The following is a 12521-nucleotide window of genomic DNA, read 5'->3' as shown; positions in this document are numbered from 1 at the left end:
CAATCCAACTTTGATATTGTTGGTTTCATCACTCCTGCATCCCCCTCCCAAATCCCTAACCTTAAGAATTTCTCAGAATCGTCTTCTCCATGTGTTGGGGCACCCTCGTCCAAACAAAAAAATACAACAGCCTTTCCATCTCCTCCCAAAGTCATTAGCCTTCAGTGTCGTATTGGAATGTTTTAAGACCAGGTTAGAAAATTGCTACCATTTCTTTGTGTTTTCCCAGAAAAATCACATCACCCCTAAACTTGGAAGCCATTTACTCTGGGGGAAAATATCAAAATCCTCAAAAAAGTGAAAACAGCATTTTTAGTAGAAAAGGATCCAATCTTTGAGGATTTTTACCCCTTAGAAGTTGCATCCTAGTTTTTAAAGATCCAGTTGTGATATTAAGCCTTTTATCTTCCTTTGCAATTCTCCTTTGGGTTCATTGGTGCTTGGTTTTTTAACAAAACAAGTTATGGGAAATAGACTTACCTCCTGTCCTTGAAAAAAGGATAATGAGCAGATGCAAAATTCTAAGAATCGAGAGTCTTACTCAAAAATTTTTTTTTTGAGGAAGATTAGCCCTGAGCTAACATCTGTTGCCAACCCTCCTCTTTTTGCTGAGGAAGACTGGCCCTGAGCTAACATCCGTGCCCATCTTCCTCTACTTTAAATGTGGGATGCCCGCCACAGCATGGCTTGACAAGCGGGGCGTAGGTCCACACCCAGGATCTGAACCAGCAAAGCCCGGGCCGCCAAAGAGGAACATGTGAACTTAACCACTGTGCCACTGGGCTGGCCCCCTTACTCAAATTAAAATTCTGCTATGTCTAGTTTACCATAAGACAGGAAAATAACTGATTTGCTAGATTTTTTGTTCCACAAAAACAATTCTGAGTGATGATTCTGTGCCAGCTATAGCCTCTGCCTTCAAGTTTGCAGTCTTGTAGGTGAGTCAGTCAAGTAAATAGACACCATGTTTCATTTATTTTTAGTTGTACATTTTTTTCCCACATTTAAAGAGCTGAAGTTGGAATAATGCTTCATTTTGGTGGCATGGTAGAGTTTAATTGGCAGCATGTATTTTTCTAGTGATGCGTGAGATAGTGGTGCACCTTCTAGTTTATATCATTTTCTGTTGATGAGAAGGGGTAACTCATTCAATGAAGTAAGTTCAGTAATGACTATATAGAAGGTACAAAGGTAGCACAGACAAGAAAGTTATGAACTCGGTGTTGGGGAGTTGAGGGACTGTACAGGAGAGGTCATGGCGATGGTGGGAGAGGAGTGGAGAGGGACAGCGCATGCACGGGTTAGCTGAGTGAGAGTACATGGTGTTTTTAGGCGACAGCATACTACTGAGTAATGCGAGGGTGTACAGGTGGAAGTGAGACTCCTGTCAGATTATGCTAGGCCCTGAATCTCAACTGGGTAGAATGATTTGAATTTTATCTTATGGATGATGAGAAACCACCAAATGGTTCTCCCTTCTTTTCACTGAAGGATTTACGTACCAAAATGTTCAGAGTTACAATTTTGAAAAATCACAGTGCAGCAGTTTGAAAGGTGGATTGAGAGGAAGAGGTGGAAGCACTGTACCTGTATGGAATTGGAGTGGTTCCCTGTTGACATGAGAGCTTGAGTCAAGGCAGTGGCAGTGATGTTTAAGAGGAAGGGACTTGAGAGATATTTAGCAGAAATATTTGGCAGAACTTGATAAGCGGTATGAAATATGAAGGCGCTCGCAAGTCTCAGGTTTTTGCCTCTGATGACGGGCCACTAACTGAAATAAGCACTGCTGAGATTAGGTTAGACCGGATGGGGAAAAGAAGACAGTGCTTCGCATATGTTGGTTTCAGGTACCCAGTGGACATCAGGTGGAATTGATGTGCAGTAAGAACTTCAAGCTATGGCTCTAGACGAAGGTGAGGGCGTAAGAGGGAGATTTGAGATTGGAGTTATTAGTATTTAGGTAGAAGCTGAGGCTGTAGGAGGGGAGCAGATTACTTAAGGAAGGGGAGGGGCTCCTAACATGGGGTCATTGGCCTCCCCAAGGAGTCCACGGATAGAACTATATTATAATTAGTTTCTTTTATAATCTTTTTTTTTTTTTTTTGAGCATGATTAGCCCTGAGCTAACTCTGCCACCAGTCCTCTTCTTGCTAAGGAAGATTGGCCCTAAGTTAATATCTGTGTCCCACCTTCCTCTACTTTATATGTGGGATGCCTGCCACAGCGTGGGTTGACAAGCAGTGAGTGCGTGGGTCCGTGCCTGGGATCTGAACCGTGAACCCGGGGCCGGCAAAGCAGAACGTGTGAACTTAACTGCTGCACCACTGGGCTGGCCCCTGTAATCTATTTTAAAACATTCTGAGAAGGGATTCATAAATTTCCTAAGCTGTCTGTATTAGTTTGCTAGGGCTCCCATATCAGAGTACCACAGACTGGGTGGCTTCAACAGCAGGAATTAATTTTCTCATAATTCTGCAGGCTGGAAGTCTGAGATCAGGGTGCTGGCAGGGTTATTTCTCTGGAGGCCTTTCTCCTGGGCTTGTAATGATAGTCTTCTCCCTGTGTCTTCACATAGTCTTCCTTCTGTACATATTTGTGTCCAAATTTCCTCTTCCTGTAAGGATACCAGTCATAGGGCCCACCCCAGTGACCTCATTTTAATTTAATCACATCTTTAAAGACCTTATGTCCAAATACAGTCCCATTCTAAGGTACTAGGGGCTCAGACGTCAACATATGAATTTCTGAGGAAACACTTCATCCTAGGACATTGTCAAAGGGGTCCGTGACATGGAAAAGGTTAAGAGCCCTGTTGCAGGGCAAAAAATGATCCTTGAGAACAGGAGTTGAAAATTTTGGTTAACCAGGCAATTAATTCATTTAGTTAGGCTATTTTTACCCAGCGTTCTGATTAATCAGAGTGTTAAAGTTCTCTAATTTATGTTCCTTGGTGTTCTTTACTTCCTATTTGTATTTGAGTTACGTGCTGTTTTTGTTAGTACAGTCAAGGTGATTCTCACTCCTAGCGACCCTGTGTATGGTAGAGTGGAACCCTGCCTGGTCTTTTTCCACCGTCCTCTCACCTTCCATTGCTGTATCAGACAATGCTCTGGTTTTCATGGCCAGTTTTTTATTTTTTGAGGAAGATTAGCCCTGAGCTAACATCTGCCACCAATCCTCCTCTTTTTGCTGAGGAAGACTGGCCCTGAGCTAACATCCGTGTCAATCTTCCTCTGCTTTATATGTGGGACGCCTGCCACAGCATGGCTTGCCAAGCAGTGCCATGTCCACATCCAGGATCCAAACCGGCAAACCCTGGGCTGCTGAAGCAGAACGGGTGCACTTAACTGCTGTGCCACCGGGACTGCCCCATGGCCAGTTTTTTTTGAAAGTGGATGGCTAGATTGTTCTTCCTAGTCTGTCTTAGTCTGAAAGCTCTGCTCAAACCTCTCCACCATGGGCGACCCTGCTGGCATTTGAAATACCGATGGCATTGCTTCCAGCATCACAGCAACACGCAGCCACCACACTGATAACCAGCAGATGGGTGGTGTGGTTCCCTGACTGGGAAAGGACCCCAGGTGGTGAGAGTGCCGAATCTTACCCACCAGCCCACCATTACATGCTATGGTGAAAACAAATGCTGGGTTCTGCTTTTAAGGATGCTGGCTTTCAAACAAAAATGATGTGGACCAGAGAATTGTATAGAGAAAGGTTAATAACTAGGGAAATGTAAGAAATGTAGAAACTACCTTTCAAATTAGAGCTAAAAATAGGTAGCTCTTCATCTTTTTTAAGTAAAAATGAGATCGTTATTCTGTAAAGACACCATCACTCAACTATGAATATTTGTTGTGTAATAATTGATTTTTCTTTATTTTAAAGTTTATTTTCTTAATTTTTGAAATACTTTGAGCATGCTAAGAAATAAAAAATGTGTAAGTTTGTATGTGATACTTCTGTACTCACTACTGAGATTAAATAGATGCAGTATTTTCCCATATTTGCCTCAGATATTTTAAGAAATAAAACTTACTGATATAAAGTCCTCCTCTTTCCCTCCTGAGAGGTGACAACTGAATTGAGGCTGAAGTTGGTATGTAACATTCCCTGACCTCACGCATTTTCCTTTTTTTTTTGAGGATGATTCACCCTGAGCTAACTGCTGCCAATCCTCCTCTTTTTGCTGAGGAAGACTGGCCCTGAGCTGACATCATGCCCATCTTCCTCTACTTTATATGTGGGATGGCTAGTACAGCATGGCGTGCCAAGTGGGGCCATGTCCGTACCCGGGATCTGAACCAGCGAACCCCGGGCCGCCGAAGCAGAATGTGTGCACTTAACCGCTGTGCCACTGGGCCAGCCCCATCATGCATATTTTTATATTTTTACTAAGTGTGTGTGTAAATTTTTTTTTATGAACAACTTTTGAAAGTAATCATTCTCCTGAGATTTATCTGTGTTGATACATGTAGGTCTAGACCATTCATTTTAACTACTGTATAATATTTCACTATATGAATAAACTGTAGTTTATAACTTTCCCTACTGAGAGACCATTAGATTACTTCTACCTTTTCCTGTGGCAGACAGTGTGATGATGATAATTATAATGGCAGCTACTATTTATTGTGCTTATTATGTGCCAGGTACTATTCTAAGTGCTTACGTAGATTAAAGCATTTAATGCATTTAATCGTTATAGCATCCTGTGAGATAGGAACCATTATTATGCATATTTTACATGTGAGGAAACTGAGACAGAAAGGTGGGTAAATCACCCAAAGTTACATATCTAGTGAACATTCTCGTATGTATCTCCTTATGATATGTGAGAGAGTTTCTCTAGAGAAGATATAAGTGTAATTTCTATGTATGCACATTTTCAACTTTGGTAGATATGATTCAGTTGCTCATAGTGGTTGTACCAGTTTACAGCTTTTACTAGCAAATGTGTAAGAGCTCCTCTTTCCCTACATCTTTGACAACACTTGGTCTTCTCAGACTTAGTAATTTTTGCCAGTGTAATGGATTGCATCCCTCAACTAAAGGTCACAGCTCCTGTCAGGTAGCCCTCCCAACACAGCTCTCTGGGTTTTCGTAATAGTTCCCTCTCTGTGTGTCTTCAGTTCTAAGGGTGGCAACAGATCTCTGTTGTTATTAGTACTAAGGTCCTTTCTGGTTTTCCTATATTGTGCTTATATCTTTGTAAATAGTCCAGTTAATAGGTAAACTCTCGTCACACTACCCAATTTTAGTGTACTATCTCTTTCCTGATTGAACCTCTACTGACATACAATGTAGGACTTTTATATTTTAATTAAATGAATCTTTAAGGTGTATTTAAAATTAGATTCAAACTAGTAATAATGAGTGTAATGCTTGTTTTAATTTTTATAAGAGCTTTCACATATGTTCTCATTTTAAGCACAGTAAGTACTCTTTAATTTTCATGTGATACTTGTAAGTTGTTAGTGTTAATTATCCTTTCATCTTTTCAGATGAAGTTGGAGCCCTTGTTTTTGACATTGGATCCTATACTGTGAGAGCTGGTTATGCTGGTGAGGACTGTCCCAAGGTAAGTGGAATGTTAAGAGTTAATTGGATAGGTAAGGGCCATTCGCATAGAATTAAATTCATGCAGAAATTCTGACTCAAATATAATAAACGACATGAGCTGGAAAAAGAGGACTCCTTGATAAAAACTTGTATCCCATGGTTTTGACTCTTACAGGTGGATTTCCCAACAGCTATTGGTATGGTGGTAGAAAGAGATGATGGAAGCACATTGATGGAAATAGATGGTGATAAAGGCAAACAAGGTGGTCCCACCTATTACATAGATACCAATGCTCTGCGTGTTCCAAGGGAGAATACTGAGGCCATTTCACCACTAAAAAATGGAATGGGTATGATGTTTTTTCCTATGGATTTGATTATAAATATAGAGTGTGCATGGTAAATTTTAGATATAAAGCAATGGTTTCTTATAAGTTGAACATCAGCTGTTTTTGTTTGTTTTTATTCAGCAAACTGATGTTCCAGGCACTGAGAATAGAAAGATGCGTAAAACATGTTCCGTTTCCTCAAGAAACTCATAGGTAGGGGAGATAGATGTATATATACAAATACGTGGGATAAGTGCTATAATATAGTTATGTTTCATAAGCAGTGGGATTAGAGAGGAGAAGTATTTAACTCTGTCATTGGGGGTCAGTGGTGGTCTTCACAAAAGAGGTAACTTTTGTACTGAATCTTGATCAATAAATAAGAATTAGCCTGACTAACAAGGCTGGGTGAACAGAGCAACCAGCATGTGTGAAGAGGTGGAGTTGTGGAAGAAACTTATATGTTTAGAAATGTCATCAGTTGTGTCATGGCTGTCACACTGGGTGAAGGAGGGCCAGTTGCAGGACAGGTAGGCAGAGAGCAATCATTTAAAAGGGCTTGTAGGGCCAGCCCCGGTGGCCTAGTGGTTAAGTTTGGCACACTCTGCTTCACTGGCCTGGGTTCATTCTCAGGTATAGACCTACACCACTCGTCTGTCAGTGGCCATTCTGTGGCGGCAGCTCACATACAAAAAGAGGAAGATTGGCAACAGATGTTACCTCAGGGCGAATCTTCCTCAGCAAAAAAAAGAGCTTATAAACCATGCCAGGGGTATATTAAGCTGGCAGCTGAAAGGTAACCCCAAAGGGATTTAAACAGAGATGGGAAATGCTTATGTTTGCCAGCTGGAAAGATGATCCTAACAGCAATATGTAGCCCAGATTGGAGGGAGATAGTAGTGACAGGAAGCTGAGAGTCCGGAAGAGAAATGAAGAGGGTTAAAATTTAGCACTGATTGCAGAGATCCTGAGGTGGCTCTCAGAGATATCCAGGAGACTAGTGGGACTAAGTGATTGAAGGGGTGGAAAGAAAAGAGTTGAGAAAGTTTCCTAGATTTTAGATTGGGGTGACTGACTAGAGGGTACCATGCATGGAGTTAGGAACAGAAGGGAAAGGAGCAAGTTTTACGGTCTTGAAAGGCAAGTGTATTGGTAATAGCCAAGATCACTCTCAGGTTTGGTTATTCACTAGGACTCAGCAGATAATTGTACTCCTGGCTAAGATTTATTGTGCTGGAAGGATACAAAGCAAAATCGATAGAGGAAAAGAAGGAGCATGGAGTGAAGTCCAGAGGAAACCAGTGCGAACTTCCAAGAGGCTGCTCACAGTGGAGTCAGGCAGGACGTGCTTAATTCCTCCAGCAACAAGTTGTAACAACACATGTGTCCTCTACTAGCAGAACTCATTAGAGACTCAATACCCCCAGTCTCTGAGTGGGTACCCTGTGCATGTACCAAAATCCCCGACTCCCAGAAGGAGAGACGGGAGTCTGTACAAACAATTTAGGCACAGTGAGCTGCTCTTAACCTTTAGGGAGAGTTTTGTATCAATGTAGGCAACTGTTTACCAGTCAAGTTCCCAGATGGCAGCCAAGTGTCAGCCTTGCAAGCAGGCCTTTCTCAGCCCTACTATGATAACTCTTTTCTGCACAGCAAGTAAATGAGTTTGTTATTGGGTCTAAAGTGTTTTACATAGGTGCTGATCCAGACAGTGGGTGAGAAAGATTTTAAGACACGGAGTTGCATTGTTACCCAGAAAGAATTTGGAATATGAGAAGAGGGTTGAGGATGGGTTCCTTGTGAAACCTTGTTCTGTGTTCAGCCAAAACAGAAGAGGTACCCATGAAGGAGAATGAGAAGGAACAGTTAGGTTGTAGGAGAAAATTCAGGAGAAGGCTAAGAGAAGTAGTAGTTCTGGAAGGGTAGAAGTCCAGTGATTCTCATTGTTCACAGCTGTGACATTGAGATTTAAACTAGAAAGGGGAGAGAGAGACATTAAAACTACCAAAGAAGTCCATTGACCAAAACAAAAATCCTGATAGGCCTGTGGAAGTGTGTTGTACAAGTAATGACATTTCTCCTTTGGACTGTGGCAGAAAAAGTTTGTAGACTCTTGAGTAGTCAGTAGTGTCAGATAATTTAGAGAGGTCAATGAGATTACAAATGTGAGTATCCACTGGACTTGCCTGTTAGAAGGTCATTAACTTTGGTGAGCGGTTTCAGTGGAAGGTCATTAACTTTGGTGAGCGGTTTCAGTGGAATGTTTAGGTGGAAGCCAAATTGAAGAAATAGTCTCTGCATTTTTTTGTGTGTCTTTTAATCTCCTTTTTTTAGGTAGATTGTAAGCTTTTTGAATGTTCGGTCTAGATCATACAATTCTTTTCTATTTCCCCTTACCATTCTTTTGCTTATTGGGCCTCTAATAAGTACTTACTGAATAATATTTATTTGGTATTTTAGGTCTATAGATACACTGGTTACATTTGGGACAGGTGTAGGGCTTGTGATAATGTTGGGGCTGGAGGAACCACAAGGAGGTTCTATATCTAGAAGACATAGATGACGTCTACATAAATACTCCGTTATGAAGAAGATCTGTAAAATAAGTAGGTTCTGTATATTAAAGTATTAATGCTAGATCATGGAAACAGTCTCTCAAAAGATGCTGTGTTCATCTTCAACTGAGCATTGTTTTCAAGGTGCTGATCTTATATTCTAGTTGAAGACTGGGATAGTTTCCAGGCTATTTTGGATCATACCTACAAAATGCATGTCAAGTCAGAAGCCAGCCTGCATCCTGTTCTCATGTCAGAAGCACCGGTGAGACAAAGACGCTTTTTCGAAGTTTCTCTAGGTTTTAAACTCATTTGAAGAATGTTTTCTTTTTCTTTAAAGAGGCATAGAAATTCGTGTTTTGAATTTTGAAAATTAGGGAAACAGGGATTAGTTTTTAAATACTGTTATAACTTTTGTTATTTCAATAATTAAAATATTCAAAGAACAATAACAAAGCACCCTAATGGGTTCTGGTGGTTATTTATTTATTTTTTCCAGGGGTTTATTTAACATTTGATTTTCTTGGGCTGCTTCCCACTTTGGTTTGTGAATTGTCCCTTATGCTCCAAGGGCAATGTATATCTGCTTTTATACTCAGTCTCCAGGGGAGAAGTCAAATGTTTAACTAGGGCTAGAAATTACTACACCAGATTCTCCTCTGAAGTACGCTGGGTACAGAGTCAGAAGGATCTGGGAGGCTACCATAAAGATTATCAATTATCAATATTTCTTTGTTGTTTCTAACCTCTAGTTTCTTTTATAAGTACCAACTGTAAGTGGGAGAATTTGGTGGTTTAACATTCATATTTAGGATTTTGATTACTGGATTCACTGTTAAGATTTAATAATACTTTATGTTTATAAGAATCTTGATTTCCCTATACTTTGAAAAGTCTGTAATTTCTAGAATTTATAGCAGCAGTTTTACTTAAGTAATAAATTTTTATATTTAACTTATTTGTTAAATTTATTTACAAATAAATAGAAATAAATATTATGAAGATTGTCTTCCATGGTATTTTATGCTGTTTTTTATGTTTTACATTTTTGTTAGTATAGTGCTGTATGAATCTTGAGGTAATCAACATTTTAGTTTTTAACCGATACATAACTTGCATTTCTTTTGCCCTCTTCTCTAGTGGAATACGAGAGCAAAGAGAGAGAAACTGACGGAGTTAATGTTTGAGCACTACAACATCCCTGCGTTCTTCCTTTGCAAAACTGCAGTCTTGACCGCGTATCCTTGAAAGTGACACTCAGCTTTTCCTCAGCAGTAAATGTGGTGCCACTAAAGGTGACGCCCGAGTAGGAAGACAGCAGCCAATTCTTGCTTGTTCAGAAGTTTGGGGCTTTTTATCTCTTGCTTTTTAGCTATCTGTCTTGTAGTATTTCTTACTGGGACTGAGATACCAGAAGATGTGAGAGGGAAATAGGAAGGAAACACTCAAATCCTGCTTTTAACAGGGTTTTTAAAAATTTTGTTTTTACAGGGGGAATGTAAATAGAAGGCAGTGTTTAAGCCAGTTCAGAGGTTGCCATCTCTGTCTTCTCCTCCAATACCATAGAAAAGTGGAAATTGGCTATAAATTCATTTAAGATTTAATGACCGCATATTTAGTGCAAGCATATTAGGGGGCAGACAAGGAAATATTGTGTCCTGATCTCAAAGAATTTGTAATATAATCTTGTTAAAAGCTAAATAACATTTGAATAGTACTTCAGAATAACATTGGTAAAAGTCACGTAGAAGTACACGATTAATCTGAACTTCTTGTTTCGCAGTTGTGGTAGTTGAGCAGGGAGATGTGGTAGCCTGACAAACTTTATAAAGAAAATAGAGTTTAGTTGTATCATGTAGGGGAAGGAGCCCTATATTTAGAGTTGAAGTTGCAGCGCTTACCAACTGTGTGATCTTGACTTAGGTACTTAAAACCTGAGCTTCACTTTTTCCTCATTTATCGTGTGTAGCTCCCTGGATTGCTGTAATATTTAAGTATATATATCTATGAGAATCACTGGGGTAACTGTAAGCTGACACCATCTATAGTGCTGTGTCTTAGAGATCACTGCAGCAAGAGTGTGGAGGTGGAAAGTGTAAGTGTGCATTTCAGTGACTTAGTTTATAGGTGAAGATTTATGTTCGACTTCAGAAGGAGTTGTGAAAATAGGTTTAGGTCAGACTATAGAGGCCTCGCATGTTAGATTTTAAAAATTTAAACTTTAGACTGTAGAGAACCATTGCAGGTTTTTGCATAGAGGATGGAAAGTACTAACAGGCTTAGTGTGTGCATTCTCATTTAATTTTCATCATAACCCTGTCAAGAAACGGAGTCAACATAAGCAAACTGGTCCAAGTCCACAATTTGAAAATGGCAGTCCTGGATTTGAACCTAGGTGTGGTTGGCTGCTTCCTAACAAGGAGTGTGTAAACAGAATTGGGCATTGTTTTATTTTATAACTTTCTGTTATAGAAAATTTCTAACACAGAAGAAGGTAGAATATTACATTGAACCTCCTTGTGTCTGTCACCCCGGTTCAGCAATTTTCAACACATAGCTCAGGTGTATTAGTTATAACATCCCATTCCCACCATAATTTTGAAGCAAATCCCAGACGTTATATAGTTTTATCCATAGAAACTTTAGCGTGTGTCTCTACAAAAAAAAGATGTACCCACAATTTCTTCTTTTTTGTAAACAATTTAGCATATTTGAATTACCACCCAAACAACAAGGGTCATATGTTGTATTTGTTTGATGTGTCTCTCTTGATCTGTATATTCAACTCCCCCCACCTTTTTTTCTCTTGTAATTTATTTGTTAAGGGAAGTAGATTGTTTGTCTTGTAGAATTTCCCACATTTCTGAATTTTGCTGACTTTTATGTTGTTCTAGCCCAGCAGCTCTCAAGGTTTCTATACCCAGAGCTTTTATTTATGTGGATTATATCTGGCAGTATTTACCACATTAGAAATTAAAACAGGGGCCGGCCCCGTGGCCGAGTGGTTAAGTTTGCACGCTCTGGTTCCATGGCCCTGGGTTTCAGTGGTTTGGATCCTGGGCGCGGACATGGCACCACTCATCAGGCCATGCTGAGGAGGTGTCCCACATGCCACAACTAGAAGGACCCACAACTAAAAATAAAAAAAAAATGCAACTGTGTACTGGGGGGATTTTGGAAGAAAAAGCAGAAAAACAAAAAAGGTGATTGGCAACAGTTGTTAGCTCAGGTGCCAATTTTTAAAAAGTAAAAAGAAATTAAAGCAAGGTTAAAAATTATATTTGCTTATTATTATTTTAAGTAATTAATAATAAATCAATTATATGTTAATATAAATAAAATACTTTAATGAAAAGTAGCTGTGTTTTCCAAAACCAAAAAATTAATAGAAGAGTGGCATCGTTTTCCATTTTTTCAAATCTCTTTAATGTCGGACTTCATAGCAGAAATTGGATTCTTGTGTCTGGCTTTTGCATTCAGGCTATTGTGTATCACACATGACATGGCCTCTGGAAAACTCCCCTGTACACTCGTGAGAGAATGACAGTGAAAGCAAAATGACGTCTTAGTATTCCTCTAAAATTTGTTTTGACTTCTCAAACATTATGGCCTCAGGACTCCTTTACACTTGTGAAAATTACTGAGGACTCCAAAGAGCTTTTGTTTATGTGGGTTATATCTATCAATATTATTGTTTGTGAAATTAAAGCGAAGAATTCTTTTAACATTTACTTGTTAGTTCCTTTAGAGATAACAAAAACAGACCCATTAATGTTAAAACTACTAACAAAAGGTAGCTATATTTTCCAAGACAAAAATATTGGAAGAGTAGCATTGTTTTATCTGACTTACTTGACAGCTGGGTTCTCCTATCTGCCAGCCTCAGGCTCTGCGCCTCAAGCTAGTAAGGAACGCTTCAGCTGTCTGCTGTCCGAGCTGTATTCTGTTGGAGAATGCATTCAGTTAGGAAGGCAGCAAAATTACAGAACTCACTGGTGCAGCTCTGTTTTTCATGAGTGGATTACTCTCTGTTCTCTCTGCACTCATGTTGGGCCCCTTGAAGTCCTGCACTTGAACA

The 12521-nt window shown here is 39.7% G+C and overlaps 1 protein-coding gene across 2 annotated transcripts in view; it reads left to right on the top strand.

Annotated features, from left to right (window-relative positions):
- Positions 1-12521, top strand: part of ACTL6A (actin like 6A) — a 33230-nt gene that overhangs the window by 2532 nt on the left and 18177 nt on the right. For both annotated transcript variants that reach the window (XM_044771122.2, XM_014838350.3), the window contains exons 2-5: positions 5502-5578; positions 5735-5909; positions 8608-8708; positions 9584-9681. In XM_044771122.2, coding sequence (XP_044627057.1) covers positions 5502-5578; positions 5735-5909; positions 8608-8708; positions 9584-9681 — 451 coding nt within the window. The remainder of the gene's footprint in view (positions 1-5501; positions 5579-5734; positions 5910-8607; positions 8709-9583; positions 9682-12521) is intronic.

This window comes from Equus asinus, chromosome 5, assembly GCF_041296235.1.
Source record: "Equus asinus isolate D_3611 breed Donkey chromosome 5, EquAss-T2T_v2, whole genome shotgun sequence".
In the NCBI taxonomy this organism is placed as follows: domain Eukaryota; kingdom Metazoa; phylum Chordata; class Mammalia; order Perissodactyla; family Equidae; genus Equus; species Equus asinus.
This window is presented reverse-complemented; position numbering and strand designations above follow the sequence as displayed.